The 21,695-nt window shown below is 36.3% G+C and overlaps 1 protein-coding gene across 3 annotated transcripts in view; it reads left to right on the top strand.

Moving 5' to 3' along the window:
* tmem26b (transmembrane protein 26b) overlaps nucleotides 1–21,404 on the top strand; it is a 50,348-nt gene extending 28,944 nt beyond the window's left edge. For all 3 annotated transcript variants that reach the window (XM_039771307.1, XM_039771298.1, XM_039771310.1), the window contains 4 exons: nucleotides 9,195–9,269; nucleotides 11,891–12,102; nucleotides 14,780–14,856; nucleotides 21,045–21,404. In XM_039771307.1, the coding sequence (XP_039627241.1) occupies nucleotides 9,195–9,269; nucleotides 11,891–12,102; nucleotides 14,780–14,856; nucleotides 21,045–21,310 (630 nt within the window). In that variant the 3' untranslated portion in view covers nucleotides 21,311–21,404. The remainder of the gene's footprint in view (nucleotides 1–9,194; nucleotides 9,270–11,890; nucleotides 12,103–14,779; nucleotides 14,857–21,044) is intronic.
* Nucleotides 21,405–21,695: the final 291 nt, after the last annotated feature.

Below are 21,695 nucleotides of genomic sequence, written 5' to 3' on the forward strand. Positions count from 1 at the left end.
AGTTGAACTTGTGTTTGCAGATTAAGAAGCTAATTTGGAATTTGTTGATAGCATATGAATCATGCTGAAATTAAGAAATGACAAAATGCTCTAAAATAATTGAATTAAGTGCAAATTTAAGGTTGTGATCTATTCATAAAAAAGATTTATGTGTGCAAAAAAACTGGTGTTATTGTTCATGATAAACACAAGTGTGAGTAAAAAATTATATAAGAGGAAGGGGATGTGTCTAACTGTTTTGTTTGGCTCTTATGATTTATTTTTGAGTAACACGGATTAGATTTTCAAATAATAATTGTAGCATTTTCAAAGGCCATTCTAAATGTTTCTATTTCACTCATCTTCAGTAACCAATGCATTTCTGAAATATTTTAAAATTTAAGGAGAAAGATGGCATACTTTAGCAAAAGAAAAAAGAAATTGGATTACCTGAAAACTATTTTGTTGTATGGTCCTAATACAAAGTCCTCCACAACTTTCCTGTACTCTGACTCTTCTCCATTATTAATGCAGCCCATGATGGACAAGTCATCTGAAATGTTCTGTAGATGGCAAGTGCTGTATTGTGTTAGAATGTTAACAAGAAGAGAGACAGTGTTGTTCCCTGAGGTGGTCCAGTATTACACACCACCATTTCTGACACCCAGTCCCTCAGTCTCACAAACTGCTGTCTGTTGGTCTGGCAGTCCATGATCCAGGAGATTGTGGGAGCATCAAGATCCATAACCTTTTACTAAGTGCTTCATGTTAACATGTAAAAAAATGCTGCAAGTACATTAATCTAAATGGTTAGTGTTAATATTTGAAGGATAAAAGTAGGATTACATTATTTCTTCTAGTATGGAAAAAAAATATTTCTTTGTTAATCAAATCCTCATAAATGAAAAAATGGGTTTGCTACATTTTCTTATATCTTATAAAGATTACTATGTGACCTGAAAATGGCTCATTTTTGTTTAAGTATTTGATAATGTTTTAGATACTTCTATTCATTTCATAGGTGATGCAGTTCCTTTGTTATGACAATTATTTGATTTGTACGGTAGTTAACAATCATGCCTAAAAGTCCAGAGTACTGGCACTGTGTGAAGTGTGCCTGTTCTTTGTGTCAGATTTTTCTTTAGCTACTCCACTGTTCCATGTACATCTCAAAGATGTGTTACTTAATTTGCTCAATGTGAGTGAATGTGAAGTTCATTCTAGACACTGGCTCACCACAGTCCTAATCTGGATAACACTGTTAGAAAATGGATGGATTAGAACATTCCTAATAGATGACTGACACATCTTTCTCACTAACATGCATCATAATGTTCAAAAAGTTTTTTTATTATTAGATATTAATTGGTTCAAACCTTTGCAAATTTCTCCAGTCCTTTAAGATGCTACAAAATTTCAAAAATTAAAAAAAAAAAATATATCAATCATTAATTTTGTAAATACTTCAGACACTGCAGTTACCGTACTTTGTTATGACAATTGTGTGGAATAAGGTGCATATAATAAATACATTATTCTCTGGCATAGCAATTCAAAATTATGTTTTTTTTTTCTTAGGTAATTTATACATTGCAAATGCAAATTTTAATAACAAGTTTGTTCAATATGTTAATTAATATATTCAAATGGAAATGTTCCAAACATTTACATATGTCTGTTGCAATAGAAATTTGGTCTGCAGGAAACTTATGCTAATGTAAGAGTAGGTAAGAAAAAGGGGCCTCTTCTTCTTTCATTTTAACAATTGATTTATATGCACTGATGCCTGCTATTGTATAAAAACATTTTCACAGATTATTGTTTGTTAATCTCGGTAATATCTGTTTATGTTACAAGCAAACCATGTATATAGTATGAAACACTCAATGAAAATCATTTTATGAATGCCAAGGTTTCTGTGATAGTCAGGCATAGTTCAAATGTGTAATATTTTATCAATCGTGTAATCAACTAATGTCTCTTTTGTATCAAATGCATTAACTATACTGTAATCAGCTTCAAACAGGTCAAGGGTCTTTTGGATGCATTTCAGAAAAAAAAAGCCAAATAGGGCTTTGATCGCAAATCTTCCCCCATGAAACTTTGATCACCTCGGGTAAGAGACGTTGCTGGTACACTAACTAGAAATCTCATCTAATATAAAATTGAATTAGGATTCAAAAAGTCAGGACTCGTCTAATGTAAAAGAAATGTATATAGTGACCTTGTCTACAGCTACAAGGGGGTGCTCCCAGGAATGGAACCCCAGTTTATTTATAATCACAAACAATGTATTATTCTGGTTCTTCAGCTTCTTTATGGGAACTACTTTGCAACAATCTAGATAAAATTCAAATCACAGTTTATGGCAACTCGGATCTTTCTAAAATTTTTGTGTGCACTTGGCATTTAATCTTCCTCTGTATCACAGGAAACCATTCCACAATAATAAAAATAACTTAAAAAATTCACAATGTTTATCAAGTTCAGTCCTGTAAACATGCACTGTAGCTGCAGATTTTCATCCCAACCAACTTTATTTTTAATTGGACTTTTATGTTAATTAGCCAAACAGTTTTTCCCAGTTTCTGTGTTTTGGTGTCTATTCAAATTATAAAACCGGATTTGTTGTATTTAGATTGCAATGTAGCAAGCATTTATGCGTATTATGTGGGTATAATTGACTGTTTTTGTATTTTCATGTTTAAAATGATTTGCATCCCCACTTTCCAAGTGTTCTGGTTATTCATCACTTATTTATTAATGGCTTTGCTAGTGGGTTTGACACTGAAGTGGCTGCAGCCTTTCAGCCTTCAGTACTCTTTGCCCTGGTATCTGCTCTGCTCTTTGTTGTCATTACTAGGATACAATGAAGGGAGTAAACGCAAAACGAAAAAAGGTAAATTAAAAAGAAAATGGCAAAAGAGAGATAATCGTTAAAGTTACAACAAAAATGCAAAAAATGTTATTTGTCATACAATGAAATCTCACACTACTGCATTGTTGTGAATGCAATATAAGAAAAGAACAATACGACCAGCCATATAGATGATCGGGTTAGAGTTAAAATGACTCTCAGAAATGAACTTGAAAAACACTGCTGTAGTTTACTCTATTCTGTAACACAGACTGTAGCAGAAGTTTTATATTTTTATGTTTGCATTGAACGAAAGAGGGGAAGTGGGGAACTACTTTAGGAAACCACAGGTGACCCACTACTTGTGTGAAGGCATACTGTAGGATCAGAAAGAAAAAGATGTAAGGCAAATGTTAATTATGTCGATACCCCTAACAGTGCAATGAGATGTTTTGCATACTTCAGGTTGAAGTAAAACATTTATGTCCAACATTTGATCAAATTTCTTTTTCCATTATGAAAAGTCAGAAGCTGTTCTGGCAGACATCAGGCAATAAATAGGAACCATCAACAGATGGGTTACTCACACTCCCTCACAGCAATTTAAATATACCAGTTATCCTAACATTGTCTTTGGTATGTAGAAAAAAATGAAGTGGCTACACAGACACAAAATGAGTAAGCAAATACCAAACAGACTGTGATCACACTTTGACTCTTGGAGGTGTGAGGGGGACAATAGTAATGACTGGGCCTCCGTAGAGTTTGGTGTCTTCCTGTCATATTCTATTCCAGGTTGTCCTCTGACTGTTTATTATAATTACTTGCAATTACAGTACCTCCTATGACCCATGTTGTACAATACAAGAGTGACATTTTCCAAATTTAGCTGTTTTCTGTTGGATTCAGAAAAGAAATAAAAATAGAAAGAACAGAAGGTGCAAATGTGAACTATATTTTAGACAAAATCTCAAAAATCAATTATTCACAGTTTTGTTCTGGCAAACCCTCCCCAACTGTGCAGGTGCTTACATCAGTCAAGTCTGTGCTTACAGCTATTACATTTCGGAGCAACAATATCTAAAAATACCCATTTTAATGACCGTACCAAATTTTTTTATTAGAAAATGGCAAATTATTTAGAATCTGCCGCCTATATCTTTGTTAATCTTTGCTACCTTTTAAGTATACACACAATAATAATCTGTTTACTTACATTATCTTCAGTATCTATTATGAAGAATATTAATAGTAATTCTTTACATTTATATAGTACTTTTCTCACTAAGCACTCTACATAGTGAGTGGGGAGCCACTTCAATCACAACTAATGTGTAACATCCACCTAGATAATGTGACAGCAAATATTTTTTTGCCAGTATGCTCACCACACATTAGCTATTAAATGGTGAAGTGGTGAGAGAGATAGCCAATTAGACACAGGGCATGATTAGGGGTCCAGAAGGACTAGGTCATGGAGGTCAGTTTAACCTGGACAACAGGTTATACCTTGGTCTTTTTGAAGGATGCCCAGGGATCTTTGATGACCACAGAGAGTTAGGAAGTCTATGTCTCATCTGAAGGGTAGTGCCATTTTTGGAGCACAGTGTCCCCATCACTGCACTGGGGCATTGGGATCCATACTCAGGTTACAAATTAAGTGCCCTATACTAGCCTCACCAACACTTCTTCCAGCAGCAACCTAAGCTTTTCCTAGATGGTCTCACATCTAAGAACTGGCCGGGCCCAAACATACTTAGCTTCAGGTGAATGACCTCTTCTGAAGTGCATCTGGTTAGCCTTTAGTGTTCCAGTTTTGCTTTATTACTATTACTTTTTATATAGTGTATACAGATGGCTTTGAAGCAAAGAATCACATTCTATCATTTAACCTATGACTTCCTTAAAAACTATATTTAATACCACTTTATAGGAAATAAGCATCTGTCATGTCCTGCCAAGCTGTGGAGATATTAAAGGGCAAAACACTTGGGTATTCAGTTTGCTAAAAGAAAAAACACAGTTCTTTTCTTGCATGCAATATATCTAAAACAGAACGATATAACAGCTCAAATAAATGTCCACTTAGAAAACCTCATGCAGAGATAAAGGTCTGATGAATGGGTCCCCGTTTTAAGAACAAGCTGCAGATTGTTTGCGTATTACTATTACTTAAGTAGTTCATTCTTTGTTGACATCTTTGTATTTCCAGCTAGCTAAAATGAATATAACTCATCTGGTACAATAGTTTGTATGCATGCTTACTTTAATGTGCCTGTAGGTAAAAGAAGTAGTAAATAAGCAGCCTATTTATAATTCTAATTATGCCATTATCATTATTGTGATTAGTAGTAATTTTATTATAATATACTCAGATATTCACAGTCCCAACACTCATACAACATATCTGTTAAAGACTGAAACTTAAATACAAATATATTATGAAAGGAAAAGTTATTATGAGGATGACATCTTTATCCAGGGAAACGTACATTATCTGAGAGATACGACTGGTTGTATTTTTTTTTTTTTGTCATTTTCCTAATTGGATCACAAGCAAGGAAAGTGACTTGCTCAGGGTCACACAGTGTCAGTGGCAGTATTTGAACCGCAACCTCACTGTTTGAAGTCCACAGCCTTAACCAGTACAGCACACTGCCTGACATACATGATTCCATACATAATAAAATGAGTTGATTCTTAAAAAAACATTTATTGTTTAGGGTGGCAAAGAGGTGGACACAGGCAGCTCTGGTCCTAGATCCATAGCTCAATTCATATATTTGTGTGGGGTCTTTTCCAGGTTCTCCAGTTCCTCTCCTAGTCCAAAGCCATGCTATCGGCTCTAAAATGTCCCATTTTCAGTGGGTGTACATGTGCAAAGCCAAATCATCAGTGGAGTTATTTATAATTGAAAATTATTTATAACTGATACTTGATAGATCATGCTCTCTTTTTATTAGTTACTGTTTTGAATGTATTAGGGAAAAAGGTATACAGTTTTAAAAAAATTAAATCTTCCACTTCTCTTTTGTAAATTATTCTTGAGATTTTCTAGTTTGCTTGCTAACAGATGGAATTGTGTAAAGTGGTCCTTATATGGCATGTGTGGGTATTGGAAACTGGAAGTGCCTGTTTGTACTTAAGTAGCCTTTTGGATTTGTTGACTTGACACACATCGTTATAATACATTTTTAATTGTAAGCAAATTTGGTGAAATGAAGATGTGTTATTGGTAGCTGGTAATTAAGGATAAGGTTATCCAGGTCAAATTGACGTCTGGGAGGGTCACACAAGGGACAATTCATAAACAGAACAGTTCCAGTTACATCATAGTGAATCGTATCTGCAACAGGAATATTTAGGATCTAAAAATGGAACCAGGCAAGGGTTTTCTAAGGAGTGCTTCTTGATCAGGCAACCCATGTAGCTATTGACAGTGGAGCTTCCACAAAGGTTAACTGCCTGCAAGAATGGGTTTTGGGTGAATGCCAGTTAGTTGATAGGTAAAAATGAGATAGATTCAGGCATGCTACACTATCACAATGGAAATGACCTTTGCAGCATGGAATGTATCTTCTCTTGCAGGGAACTTGTGCAGGCTGCTCAAAATACAGGTTTAGTTATAAACATTTGGCAAAATGATGGCCCCAGTACTAATTTTATGAACTAAGTTCAAGTGCAAATTTATTGTCTCATATGGAACCATTACACAACACATCACCATTCTCTGACACCATCATCAGTATGTATCACTTGTTAAATATGGAAACCTTTGTTGTTCCTCTCATACTGTGGCGTTGGTCTGGGGTAGAAGCCCCAGGTTTATGTAATGCTACTTACAAACCCCTGGCCAGGTACCATCCAGCAGATGCCTGTTCCATTGGACAAGTGTGCTGCCTCAATTAAACCTCAAATTGCGGATAGGAAACCTTTAGTGTTATTCATGTGTGTGCTCTCAAACAGGTATTTAGTGTGTTAGGTCCTTCTAGAGACATTGGATTTGGGACTCAAATAGGTTCCATCTGCTCACTCTGTACTTCTACTGGATTACATTAACATAAGTTATGAACTGTCCACAATGAACATCATAATTTAACACAGGTGTACCTTGATCCAGAGTGCATTTGACCAAAGGACATTAATAAACTTTATATTCATTTAATCAGAACTGGCTGTGGAATAGTAGACAAACTCTTTGTCCTCACACAGATATCTTAGGAATCATTGGAGTTTCTTAATCACATTTACACGTACTTTGTGGACTTAAAAAAATCTTATGAATGTCCACTACATTTGACTGTGGACGGTGCAACAAATATATGGAGTTCTGGAACTACTGTTATATGCAATTCAGCATTTGAATTTACAGAGCAACAGTTCGGTTTACATATTTCTTTCTGTTCAATATAGGTATTGCACTGTACCAGATTTGCATATGTATATTCAACTGTCCATGATTTTAAAATTCAGTATAACAGTGTGTTGCTGAGATACAGAGGGTGTCCAGTGTGGGAATTTCTGTTATTTGCAGATGATATTGTCTTCCTTGTTTCTTTAGACTGTACAGTATTTTCCATTATACAATAGAACAGTTTCAATCTGAGTTTAATGTGGTTGAGATGAGAGTTAGCAACTTCAAATCTGAGGTCATTTCTCAGAATGGACTGCCTTCCTCTCTGCATCTAAGGGGTAAGCAATTGCCCAAGGCAGAGGAGTTGAAGTAAATCTGGGTCTTGTTGACAAGTGTGGGTAGAGTTGATTTTGAGATTGACCAGCAAAACAGTCAGTGCTGTCTGTGGCATCAGTTTTTATGAAGTTGTCCTAGGCCATCATAATGGAGCTATAGATTATCAGAAAAAATGTTTTAACTTTATCAGTGAATCATCCTCTGTGTTGTGCCTGAAAGAATTAGATAAAGAATACAAGTGGTAGAAACAAGATCCTCGCACAGAGTTGTTGCATTTATCACCTTAAAAGGGTAAGGAACTTGACAATAGAGGATATTTAAGTAGATTTGCTACCTCTGCAGCTACAGATGAGCCATCTGATTTGGTTTAGGCATGGAGTGAGGAAGCCACCATTTGCCTTCCTTAGAAGATTTACTATGAACATTCCCCTGGAGAAGACATGGGTAGACTCTTGACACATTTGAGGCAATGTAGTTTTCAGCTGGCTGTGAGGAATCTGGGATGTTTTACAGTACCATGAAATTTAAATATTTAAGCTGAAAATTTTTACACTTAGGAAGGGGACGTAATTACAGGTGCTTTAAAGTGGACTGGATAAAGTGGGTAGAAGACGTTGCCTCAATTTACCAGAATTCCCAAAAACATCAGTTATTTAATGTAATTATAGTGCTTTATACAGGAATTAAGAGTAAATATGCTATATGAAGAGACATGTCCTGGAACTCACAGGATCTACAAATGCATTGCTGTGATTAGTGAAACAATGAAGCTGTTATTAGCTGATCACTGCAAATGCATGACATAAGAGTCAGATTGATTGCTAAACATTTGCAACATGCTTTTATTTTCTTCGCTGCTGCAAAAAACATTTACGCTATTGAGAAATACCCTTATGGAAATAACAACAGCACTATGTTACCAGCACATTATTTTGATTTTTTACAGATTTAACATTTTTAACTATGCCAAATAAAATGTTATTCTTGTAGCCACACACATAAACTCACCATCATCATCATTATTTTTCCTTTTGTGCCATGTCCTAAGTAACATTCTAATGACAGAGTATTCTGGATTCTTGTCTTGGACATTATAAACTGACTTTGGGGCAAATATTTATTTACTTAATGAACTGACATCAATGTTGTGATAATAATTGACTGCATATACCTGACAAGATTGTCATCAGTACATACTGACTCTGAAGATTACAGTTTGGTACGCAAAAATGTCCCATGGTTCCTGCTCTGTCGACTCCTTAGCTCTGGGATCCTATTGTTTCTTACTGTCAACATAAAGCAGAGGGTCCACGAACACAAACCCCAGCCTCTTTTGGCATAAATGACATAAAATTCAGGTATTTCTGGAGGTTAAAAATGTGTGACTTCGTAAAATTTGTAAAAAATTACACCATTTTAATATTGTAGCTATGCATACCTTTACGTGGATTTCTTTACCGCGCTCTTCATATGTGTCCAACTCATTTAGCACAAAACAATAAAAACTACGTAACCAGAATAAAGAGTGCAGATTCCCAGAAAACAATTCTGACATTTTTAAATTTAGAGGAACTATAAATGCATTAAACAACCATAAAGTAAATAAATCAAGCAGTTAATCACTTAAGTTTAATTGTTTTCTTAACACTTTTTGTTTTTTTCTCTTAGAAATGTGTAGAGCTTAATGATGAACTGGCTGGTGCTAATTCTTATCATCTATCTTTTAATCAAAACATAACAGAGGTATTTACTTTTACATTCTTTTTTATTGCTGTAGTTAAATGTATTTTACCCTTATAGAAGTTAAAATGATGCATTGTTAGGAAAATAAATATCAGTAGGCTCATATTAGTTTTTATGAGTGAATGTACTGAATCACAAATTTTAAAATGCATGAATAATTCAGTGAGTGACTGAAAGTTGTACACATATTTCAAACTGATGGGCCTGTACGTTACGTGATATATGTGTGTACTAGTTTTTACCCATGACTTCGTCCGCACGGAACTCTGTTTTAATATACTTTTTTTCGGAAATATATATATAAAGTCGTAGTTATTGCCCGTGACTTTCTTCGCGTGGAACTTCTGATGCCGTGGGAGTGTAACTATTTAATTACATTTTAGTGGATTTTCTTATAAACAATATTTTTTGTTTCTTTATTGGGCGGCACTAATATTACCAGGCTCGTGGGCGAACATACGCGTGAGCAAGCTACGTAAAACTGACCGTGGGAGAAACAATCTTCCCTTAAATCTACACGAACGTATTTCAAAGTTTGGCCCTAAGTCTTATTTATCGTCATGGCGAAGCATACTTTGAGGGGAAATTACAGTCTCTTAAATTCAAAGGATTGGATATTAGAGGAATGCGCGGCACGAACATTTTTTCTCCTTGAGCACACCTGGTCAAAATAATGGCTTCGATTAAATTTTTTTGCAATTTAATGCGCTGTCAAAATTTCAGCCCTTTAGGTCCAGCGGCTTGGTCTGTGCGTTGTCTGTCATTCAGTCATGGAACTATTTTATATACACTGCTCACAAAAATTAAAGGAACACTTTAAATAAACACATTAGATACATCAGATCTCAATATGAAGTTGGCTATCTATACAAATAACGACAGGGCAATGTCTTAGGAACAAAAGGATGCCAAGTCTTTTAATGGAAATAAAAGTTTTCTGCCTACAGAGGGCTCAATTGTGTAGACACCCTAAAATCAGAGTGAAATAAAGATGTGGCAGGCTAGTCCATTTTTTCAAAAACTTAATTTCTGCTACTCAAAATGCTTTTCAGTATCTTGTGTGACCCCCATGAGCTTGTATGCATGCTTGACAACGTCGGGGCATGCTCCTAATGAGACGACGGATGGTGTCTTGTGGCATTTCCTCCAAGATCTGTATGAGGGCATCCCTGAGCTGTTGTACAGTCTGAGGAGCAACCTGGCGGCGCCTAATGGACCGAAACATAATGTCCCACAGATGTTCTATTGGGTTTAAGTCAGTGGATCGTGAAGGCCATTCAATTGTTTCAATTCATCCTCCAGGTACTGCCTGCATACTCTTGCCACATGAGGCCGGGCATTGTCGTGATTAGGAGGAAACCAGGACCTACTGCACCAGCGTAGGGTCTGACATTGGGTTCAAGGATTTCATCCTGATACCTAATAGCAGTCAAGATGCCGTTGTCTAGCCTGTAGAGGTCTGTGAGTCACTCCATGGATATGCCTCCAAGATCATCACTGACCCACCACCAAACCAGTCATGCTAAGCGATGTTACAGGCAGCATAATATTCTCCACGGCTTCTCCTGACCCTTTCACATCTTTCACATATACTCAGGGTGAACCTGCTCTCATCTGTGAAAAGCACAGAACGCCAGTGGTGGACCTGCCAATTCTGGTATTCTATGGCAAATGCCAATTGAGCTCCCCGGTGCTGTGCAGTGAGCACAGGGCGCAGTAGACATTTGGGCCCTCAGGCAACCCTCATGAAGTCTGTTTCTGATTGTTTGGTCAGAGACATTCACACCAGTGGCCTGCTGGAGGTCATTTTGTAGGGCTCTGGCAGTGCTCATCCTGTTCCTCCTTGCCCAAAGGAGCAGATGCTGGTCCTGCTGATGGGTTATGGACCTTCTATGGCCCTCTCCAGCTCTCCTAGAGTAACTGCTTGTCTCCTAGAATCTCCTCCATGCCCTTGAGACTGTGCAGGGAGACACAGCAAACCTTCTGGCAATGACACGTATTGATGTGCCATCCTGGAGAAGTTGGACTACCTGTGCAACCTCTGTAGGGTCCAGGTATCGCCTCATGCTACCAGTAGTGACACTGACTGTAGCCAAATGCAAAACTAGTGAAGAAACAGTCAGAAAAGATGAGGAGGGAAAAATGTCAGTGGCCTCCACCTGTTAAACCATTCCTGTTTTGGGGGTCATCTCATTGTTGCCCCTCTAGTGCATCTGTTGTTAATTTCATTAACACCACAGCAGCTGAAACTGATTAACAACCCCCTCTGCTACTTAACTGACCAGATTAATATCCCATAAGTTTCATTGACTTTATGCTATACTCTGATTCAAAAGTGTTCCTTTAATTCTTTTGAGCAGTATATATAGATGATAAATTTATTTTGTCAGAATACTACAGTTGTTGCTTAGAGTTGGACTCGCGTAAAGCAAACTATGAGGGTTGTAGTTTAATTATATGTTTTCATTGTGACAATTATTTTAAATGAAGTAAAATGGCACTAATAATAATATAGCAAAAATACAGTGTACCAGTAAAATATTAAGATTTTTCTATGAAATCTTGTTTCATATGAATAACAATGCAAATAAAGCTCATCAAGTCTTCCTCATATTGTTTAGATTTTTAAACTGTTGTCATCTGTGTGCAATGATGCTTGGATCTTGGGACTTCATCAAACACTCCTAATCCTGCTGATCGTTGGAAAATGGGTTCTCCCAATGGGTTATGGAATTACAAGAGATGAGTTTTCTCAGCTGTTACTCATCTTTGTCTCCATTGCAGCAGATATCCTAGAATTTACAACTGAGACATTATCTGAACCAAATGTCAGGTAAGGTGATTTTTGAATTTATTTGACGTAAGTATTCAAATATTAATCATAAATTAAAAACAAACATATAGGTTTATATACACACACACGCATATACTATATATAAATATATATATAAGCTTAATCAATAATTTCACATTTATTAAACCATAACAAGGCACTTAACATCCAAAATGATATAATTTTTTTTCAAAGTAACAAAATAATACTAAAGGTTACCTATTTTTAGATAAATGGTAGTCATACATAGCATATACTGGCATGTTACAGGTTCCAAATGACTTTTGTACTATTTTGAATTATTGTTATAGTTATTATTACCATTTTGCAGGATGTTTTACATGGAGCTGCCTAAGTTGTTGCTAGTAACAGTGTTGATGGCTAATATTATTACGCATGCTGTTGCCACAGTTTAAGAGAGTGGCACATTAACTTCAGTGTCCAAGCTTTGGATATTTTAAAAAAGAACCTTCAAATTAGGTAGTTATTAAGGGAAAGGTACTATGAATTTGAATTTGATTTTGTTAAAAAACCATTTTGAGTGTCCTTTTTTTGCACATTGTTTTTATTGTAATATTATTCATTTTATTTTTTTCTCAGTAAGCTTTCATTGTCATTTTGTTCATGACTTGTGACTGTGGACTCCACTATTTTGTGACTTTTTACTTCTGGCAATGGTGCTCCGCAGCCCCACTACTGAAAGTTGCATGTTATGATGTCATTGTACTAACAATATAAAACATGGCAGGACCCTCTCCGCTGTGTCTAGGTTTCTGGATTGCACTCAGAATGATGCTGTGCGTTTAATTATTCAAAATTATTGAGGGTGTTAAATATTCTTGCATGGGATTTTCACTACACTTTCTGTTTTCCATATTAAGCGTAGATATTTCAATTTCTGGTTTTTGGTTTTGGTCTTTGCCAGTGTTTTGATTTTGCCTACTCTCATGTCCAACTAGTGCTGATTTTGTTGTTTGCTGCATTTCTCTGGTAGGAATTTTTTTTTTTGACTAAGTTTTAAGTTTTGTTTTAAATTTTGATGATTGGAAGCTTGCCTTTTAATTGGTTTTAGACCTAGAGAGCTCATTTTTCTGACTTCCTGGCTGGTTTGCTTATAGAAAATAACTTTCCTGGTCTCAACTGATGAAAAATTGTCTTTTGAACAGACCTATTTTAGCCTCATCATAAAAGGCACAAGTCACATCAGTATATTGAGTCAGCTCTCGTCCCCAGACAACAACAGGAAGCAGCTACAAAAAACACTTGGACTGATTCTTATCAGATCCAGACAGACATTTCCATCAGTATTTGCGATTCTGTATTCATCACTTTCATACCACGGTATATTTCTCTTTCCCAATGTTTAAAAAGTGTTTTTCATTTATTATCATTGAGGACCTGGCTGGGTAAAGTGTTAGGATACTTACTTAGGAACGAGCACATGTAAGCCTGTAGTCTTAGGGCTTAGAAATCATAGCCATTGTCACAGAGACTGTTGAGTACTAGGACATTGTACTTAATAAAAATTAGGTATTGCATTGTAAATAAAAAAATAACATGACACCATGATTTACAAACAACTGCAGTATTTTGTTGTCAGATGCTTTATTTTTTCTAAAATCACATCCCACTGCTAAAGCTAAAATGTGGTTCCTACTTTTCAAATTACTAAGAAGGAAGTTCATGCACTCCCTTTTCTCCCTTGGCAGTCAATTGTAGTGACATGGCAGGCTGACGGTGAGTCCTACTTATAAATGGTGGCTTCAGGACAGGTTTCAATTCTGACTGAGTGGAAACTTGTATGCAAATGCCACGTGGAATTAATTGTGATGTATTACTCATTAATGAGTCTAAATTCAACAACGTATGCTTGTTTATGAAACAAGACTTAAAATTTGTCCTTTGCCTTTACACACTTAAATTCGTGAATCAGGCTCATTTTAACCACATACATAGGGAAGAAACAATAAATTAAACATTCTTTTTTGATTTTTGAAAGAAAATTATCTAATGCATATAACAGTATTTGTATACAGCATGCAATAAGCACAAGAAATGCTTTTTATATATGTGATGCTTTACACAGAAGAATCTCTCTGGGTTTGTTTAGAGAATGGGAAACTTGTAACTGTTTTTATTACAATGCAATATATTCACACCATGGAATGATTTATTTGCTGTTACTTATTTACTGTTTTGCTGTGAAAATATGTTAACAGCCTCAATGTACTTAAATGTGCCCAGTTATGTACATATTTTTCACTTGTTTCAGTGACATTAAGTTGCCATTTTGTGTTTTATTTCCCACCTTTTGCTACCATGTAACCATGTCATTATTGCATTGCAACTATCGATGAAGACGGCACACTATTTCTGACATCAAGCTTCAAACTTAAATAATATTGGTTTGTAGAATAGTTAAGCTTTTTGGTCTTGAGTATTGGCACAATATGTATATATTATTAAAATTAACTCCCAAATTTTAGGAGCTTTTAGGATGTAAGTTAACATAGTGGCTAACTGCAGGAAATGTGATGATTTTTATTCATGTGCTGTCAATTTTTCTGCTTCAGATAATATAATAAATATGTATTAATTAAAAGTATTAAATAATAAAAAAAATAAATATTTGATGTACAGCTAACTATCCCAATTTTTATTTCCAAAACTGCTTTAGAAAAAACACAGTCTTGGTGTATGCAATCCTTGGTGTGTGGTCATGGAGCATGCTACAGTTTCCATTGCATCTTGCAGGTAAGGCAATATGAAGACATATAGATAGATAGATAGATAGATAGATAGATAGATAGATAGATAGATAGATAGATAGATAGATAGATAGATAGATAGATAGATAGATAGATAGAGTGCATCCAGAAAGTATTCACAGAGTATGACTTTTTCCACATTTTGTTATGTTACAGCCTTATTCCAAAATGGATTAAATTCATTTTTTTACTCAGAATTCTACACACAACACCCCACAACATAATGACAATGTGAAAAAAGTTTACTTGAGATTTTTGTAAATTTATTAAAAATAAAAAAATCGAGAAAGCACATGTACATAAGTATTCACAGCCTTTGCCATGAAGCTCCAAATTGAGCTCAGGTGCATCCTGTTTCCCCTGATCATCGTTGAGATGTTTCTGCAGCTTAATTGGAGTCCACCTGTGGTAAATTCAGTTGATTGGACATGATTTGGAAAGGCACACACCTGTCTATATAAGGTCCCACAGTTGACAGTTCATGTCAGAGCACAAACCAAGCATGAAGTAAAAGGAATTGTCTGTAGACCTCCGATACAGGATTGTCTCGAGGCACAAATTTGGGGAAGGTTACAGAAAAATGTCTGCTGCTTTGAAGGTCCCAATGAGCACAGTGGCCTCCATCATCCGTAAGTGGAAGAAGTTCGAAACCACCAGGACTCTTCCTAGAGCTGGCCAGCCATCTAAACTGAGCGAATGGGAGAGAATGGCCATAGTCAGGGAGGTGACCAAGAACCCGATGGTCACTCTGTCAGAGCTCCAGAGGTCCTCTGTGGAGAGAGGAGAACCTTCCAGAAGGCCTGTATGGTAGAGTGGCCAGATGGAAGCCACTCCTTAGTAAAAGGCACATGGAGGCCCGCCTGAAGGCACCTGAAGAACTCTCAGACCATGAGAAACAAAATTCTCTGGTCTGATGAGACAAAGATTGAACTCTTTGGTGTGAATGCCAGGTGTCACGTTTGGAGGAAACCAGGCACCGCTCATCATTAGGCCAATACCATCCCTACAGTGAAGCATGGTGGTGGCAGCATCATGCTGTGGGGATGTTTTTCAGTGTCAGGAACTGGGAGACTAGCCAGGATACAGGGAAAGATGACTGCAGCAATGTACAGAGACATCCTAAATGAAAACCTGCTCCAGAGCGCTCTTGACCTCAGACTGGGGCGACGGTTCATCTTTCAGCAGGACAACGACCCTAAGCACACAGCCAAGTGGCTTCAGGACAATTCTGTGAATGTCCAAAGCCCAGACTTGAATCCAATTGAACATCTCTGGAAAGATCTTAAAATGGCTGTGCACCGACACTTCCCATCCAACCTGATGGAGCTTGAGAGGTGCTGCAAAGAGGAATGGGCGAAACTGGCCAAGGATAGGTGTGCCAAGCTTGTGGCATCATATTCAAAAAGACTTGAGGCTGTAATTGCTGCCAAAGGTGCATCGACAATGTATTGAGCAAAGGCTGTGAATACTTATGTACATGTGATTTCTCAGTTCTTTTATTTTTAATAAATTTGCAAAAACCTCAAGTAAACTTTTTTCACTTTGTCATTATGGGGTGTTATGTGTAGAATTGTGAGGAAAAAAATGAATTTAATCCATTTTGGAATAAGGCTGTAACAAAACAAAATGTGGAAAAAGTGATGCACTGTGAATACTTTCCGGATGCACTGTATATATATATATATATATATTTGATTATTTAAAATGTATTAATCCCAAGAGGAAATTCATATATTTGATTCATATCATATATACTATATTACAGTATATATTATGTGTGATATTTACTGGAGCTTGTTGCACCTGTTAAAAAAGTAAATCTTCCTCAAAAGAAGAGCCTGTCCTGGTCATTTTAGTGTAACACATCTGTGTTGTCCACCCTTAAGTGTGTATAAAACTGCATATCCTCCACTAAGTCCTAACAAAGTATTGATTTTGGAGGGCACCCTTTTCACTTAGGTTTTTCACCCCTCACTGCCTTGTTTATCTTTTCCAGTTGCAGATTCTGTAGTTCTCGATGCACCACTTGAGAAAATCATTTTGCTCCCCCTCCTTTTGTTAATATAGTTTGTAGTGCCTATGATTTGAAGTCTCATTTATTGATTACCTTCATTTATACAATAATATGAGAAAATAAATATCAATTCGTCCATCTTCCAAAAGTGCTTATCCAGAGCAAGGTCGTTAGGTGGCTGGAGCTATCCCATGTACAGTAGAAGCATTTAAAATTATTACCTATATGAAAAATAAATTAAACACTTTAAGCATTGATCAGTCTGAAGCAAGGGTTTATTGCTAGACACACACAAATGCCCTACACCCTGGTGGGGCCCTGCTGCAGCTCCTAAGATGTGTGTGTGTCATTGCATTGAGTAATTTGCTTTTATAAATTCACACATATATCATCATTTATCATTTATCAAAATTCTTTTCTCTAAAAAAAAAAAGCAATCTTAAAAACTAACAAGAAGGCTAATTTTGAAATAAGCGTCATAGGCAGCTTTGCTAGTACAAACCACAGAAACATAAGAGCCTTAATATTGCTGCTATTATTTCTCATAAGTAAATCTATAAGCTAAGACAATACCTGTAGATAGAAATAAGCAAAGATGGACTAAAGGCAGTAATGAGCTAATACAAATATGGGCTCAAATAAAATCTAAGTCAAAACTGCAGCATAGTTAGAAAAATAATTTAACCCTTAGCACTCATCCTTCAAGGTTTTAACACCCAAGAACTTCACCAACTCTGGCACCAAAAAGCATTGGTGCAAGGCAGGAACAATGCCTGGACAGGGTGCCAGTTCATTGCAGGGTGAGCACACACACACACACACCTGCAAGCACACAAGGGTCTGTTTAACATCAACATACTGTATATTTTCATTTTTATTAAACTTATTTTTTAGTTGCTTTTCATAAATTGAATATTTTGCTTTAATTATGGGAATAACATATAAATGTGCCTTTACCATAGTTTTAGATTTATATATACATTTTATAAATTTTATACAGTATTATGAGTGGTGCAGTTGCTGGTGCCATAGTCACACAGCTTGAGAGGCTTCGTTCAAGTCCCCCTTTCAACATTATCTGTGAGGCATTTGTACATTCTGCATCTGCATTTTCTGTCCAAGTATCTCAAGCTGTTTCCCTAGACATTAGGTGTATCAGGGGCTGCGACTGACTCATGCATAATTATGATAAGCGAATCATTTGTCATGTGGAGAATAACATAAAGAATAATACAAAGTTCTTATGGAAGCTGAGCCACAAAATTGTGTAGACATTAAAAGCAGCCATAATACTAGAAAAGTGTTAATGTTTGTTTGTCCTTCTAAATAGCTTTACTGAAAATGTAGCATCACTCCCAGAAAGATTTTTCTTACATTTGGTAGTGTTGGACCAGGTTTCTGAAGTAATTTAAAACTGGGAATAATAGTACAATTTTGAATATAAACAGTTTTATGGCAAAAAAGAAAGGACATGCCAACCTATGTCTCTATACCATATCTGTCTTTGACTCTCACTCTGGTTTCTATTCCACGCACCAGCTACATATTGGATTTAAGGGCCTGTTCACTTCAAAATAGGGTTAATCTCATTCTAACTCCAGACTTAGTGGGACTCTGACTTGGAACACTGCAAATGCTCTCCTGGTCTTACTTTATGCCAAACTGTGGAATAATTTCTAGGATTAGGGTGGCCTGTTACAGGAACACAAGACTCCTACACAACCTTGGTGTCCCTAAATATCAGAATCTTTGGAGCTAAAGACCACAGAGAGCTAAAATGAGGGGATTTCTGGCAGTTCAGAGTTGGGATTACAGGAATTCTTGCAGGTCATGATCCCCCTAGCTGTACAAGAGAGGAAATAGATGGTATATTTGTGGTGTTACCTTATTTGTTCACAGTATAGAATTTAAGATGGCCCCTGTAAGGCTAGCATGCAATATTAGCCTTACAGAAAAAATTAACACAAGGCAAAAGATAAGACCAAATCTTAGATGAACACATTCAGAGGTGGATTAGTAGATGGTTACAGCAAGGTCATAGGTATGTTACAAAAAGGTAACTCATGAATTTAGACCATGCCCTACATCCGGCCTATTTAAATGGCTGCCTGCAAGCCACATGCAGCTCAGAAGCAACCTCCAAGTGGCTCAGCCCATGGTCCATCCAGAAACGCAGAGGAAAAACAAGAAAAGCACATTTCGCAAGCCTTGAGAAATTCCTACGTAAATTCCTACAGTGGTACCAAAGATGAATGCAAACTCTGTGTAGTCTAGCAACATTCAATTCACAATGCACTATGTTGTTGTGTATCTAGAAGTGGTGGTATGAGACGGTGATTTTTTTTTTTTTTGTGGTATGTGCCGGTACGATGTACCAGCACCTTCACCGTGATATATTAAATGATTTTATAATCAATTGTGTGCTATGTCTTAGTTGTATTCCACTTTCATCAAGTGGGTGCAAATGTGGGTTTTCATAAATGAATCTCATTATTGACAAGCACTGTCTCTGCACTTCTCTTCATATGATTAGTTGGCCATCCACTCACACGCTTGGATCCAGCATATTCATGACTGCTATGAGGAGAACAATCAGCCATTGGCACTCAAAGCAAAGAATGAATTACAAAGACTGCATTTGATGAAAGTTTGGAATTTTCTTTAAACCTCATTCAAATTAAGCACTGATTTGTGGGCCTACATAGCGACTTTTTTGAAGAATATAGGCCTTGTTATTAACCTGCTATTAATATTTTTTAATTTTGTAAATTCTGTGTAATTTTAATTTATCAAGCATAACATTATACAGCATAGTATAGCTGTGCAGATGGTGCAGTGGAAGTGCTACTTCCGTCTAATAAGGAGATCATGGGTTCACATGCCAGGTCCTCCCAGTGTGGAGTTTGCAAAGCACTTTGAGCACTGAGAAAAGCACTATATAAATTCAAAGAATTATTATTTTTATACTTGATGATTTATCATGTTCAAATTTTAAACATTTTGTTTTTTTACTAAATAAACAAAACATGTAGCGCTAGAACTCTCGGCCTTTATATACCTTCACAGTACCTCAAACTTGATCCAAATGCAACGTATGCATACTGCCACCTTTTTGTTAACAAAAAAGCACTGCTAATTACCCATGTGGTGATTTAAAACAAACCTATGTTGCCTCAGTGTACAGTAGACATGGTATTCATATGTGTTAGTCACTTTTATCACTTATTATGGGTTTGTGCACTGATACCTTTTAGAGTATTAATAGTTTTTTATTCTGTTAAATGCACTTTGTGATGTGCCTGGGTCATGTTTGACCAGAATTGTTTTTTTTCAAAAGGTAAACAAATGTTATTGATAATACTGTGCATTATTTTGGTTTTATGCATTTTGACATCTGCCTAAGTCAGATATGACCAAAAGTTTTATTTCAAAAGTGGAAACAAAGTATTGCTACTATCTCAGTTCTGTTCAACTACAGCTTTTAATTGTTTTTTGTATGTCCTTTTTGATGTGCCTGTGTCAGATGTGACCAAATTAAATAATGAAACAATTAATAAACATTACTTGGTTTTCAGTACATTTATTTGTTTTGGTTTAAAATTTGTTATTACCTGCTGCTTAACAGTTGCTGAAAATGTCTGGCCCAGCTAAATTTCTTCATTTGAAAATCTGGCCCAGCTAAATTTGTAGCTGAATAGCCCTGCTCTAAATGCTACTTATGCTCCAGTCTACACATCCTTGCTCCAATATAGCACCAACATTCACCCAAATATTCCACTCCATAGGACAGGGAAAACAATTGGAGTACCTGGGAAATACCTGAGAAATACACAATACCTGGGAAATATTAAAAGACTAGTGAAAAGTGTATGAACAGTGTGCAGACAGTGACTGCTCCCAGACTTGTGAACATAGGAGGCGTCAGGCCAAAGCATATACTGTATCAGTGTATTCCTGCACTGTTTCAAAAACAAATGGTTTAGGATTAGTGTTGAGCAAAACTGATAATCAACCACAAGAAAGGTTGAGAGGTCAAGCCGACAAGATTTCATACACTTGATGGTATCCTCTGCTGAGCTTTATAATATATGATGAAAGTAAAATGTTCATTTAACGGTTTGCTAGGTTTTAAAGGTATGCATTTTTGATTCTATCAACAGTGCTACACGCAGAGCCTTCATCAGCAAGCCAGAATTCCTCTGGATCTTTGTTGTCAACATACCGGGCAGATATTTGGAACATTATTGTAAGCCTTTTCATTCATGATGGGCCTTTTTTTGTATTACGAATGTTAGTGATGATCTATTTCAAGGTTATTCATCAAATGCTGGTATTTTTCAGTATTAAGAACTTTTTGGTACTATTAATTCAGATCTATCGTCTTTCAGTGATCTGTGAGGACTACAGATCAAGACTACCACATTAGCACAACTCATAATTATACCACTGACTTGTATTTGAGAGCCGTTTTATAACTTGTTGTATTATTCTTAGCAAATAAATATGTTTCAGAAACCAAAGTGTGTTGTCTGTTTTACTACCAATGAACAAATTCCAAGAAAACAAAATGAATGTCAATGAGTGTTACACATGTAAATACTGTAATGCTAATCATGCTGACTTGGTACTGAGAGGCCTAATGTGTGTGTGTCCAGAAAACATTTCCTTACTAATACCAGCTTATGTTGTGTTATGAACTAGGAATCCCAAAGCACATAATTCCCAAACAGTTCCAAAATTGCCCACTAGGAGAGATTTACCACCAAACTCTGGATAAATATAAGAGCAAATGCAGACTCTTTATAACATGA

This window comes from Polypterus senegalus, chromosome 1 (assembly GCF_016835505.1).
Source record: "Polypterus senegalus isolate Bchr_013 chromosome 1, ASM1683550v1, whole genome shotgun sequence".
Lineage (NCBI taxonomy): Eukaryota > Metazoa > Chordata > Cladistia > Polypteriformes > Polypteridae > Polypterus > Polypterus senegalus.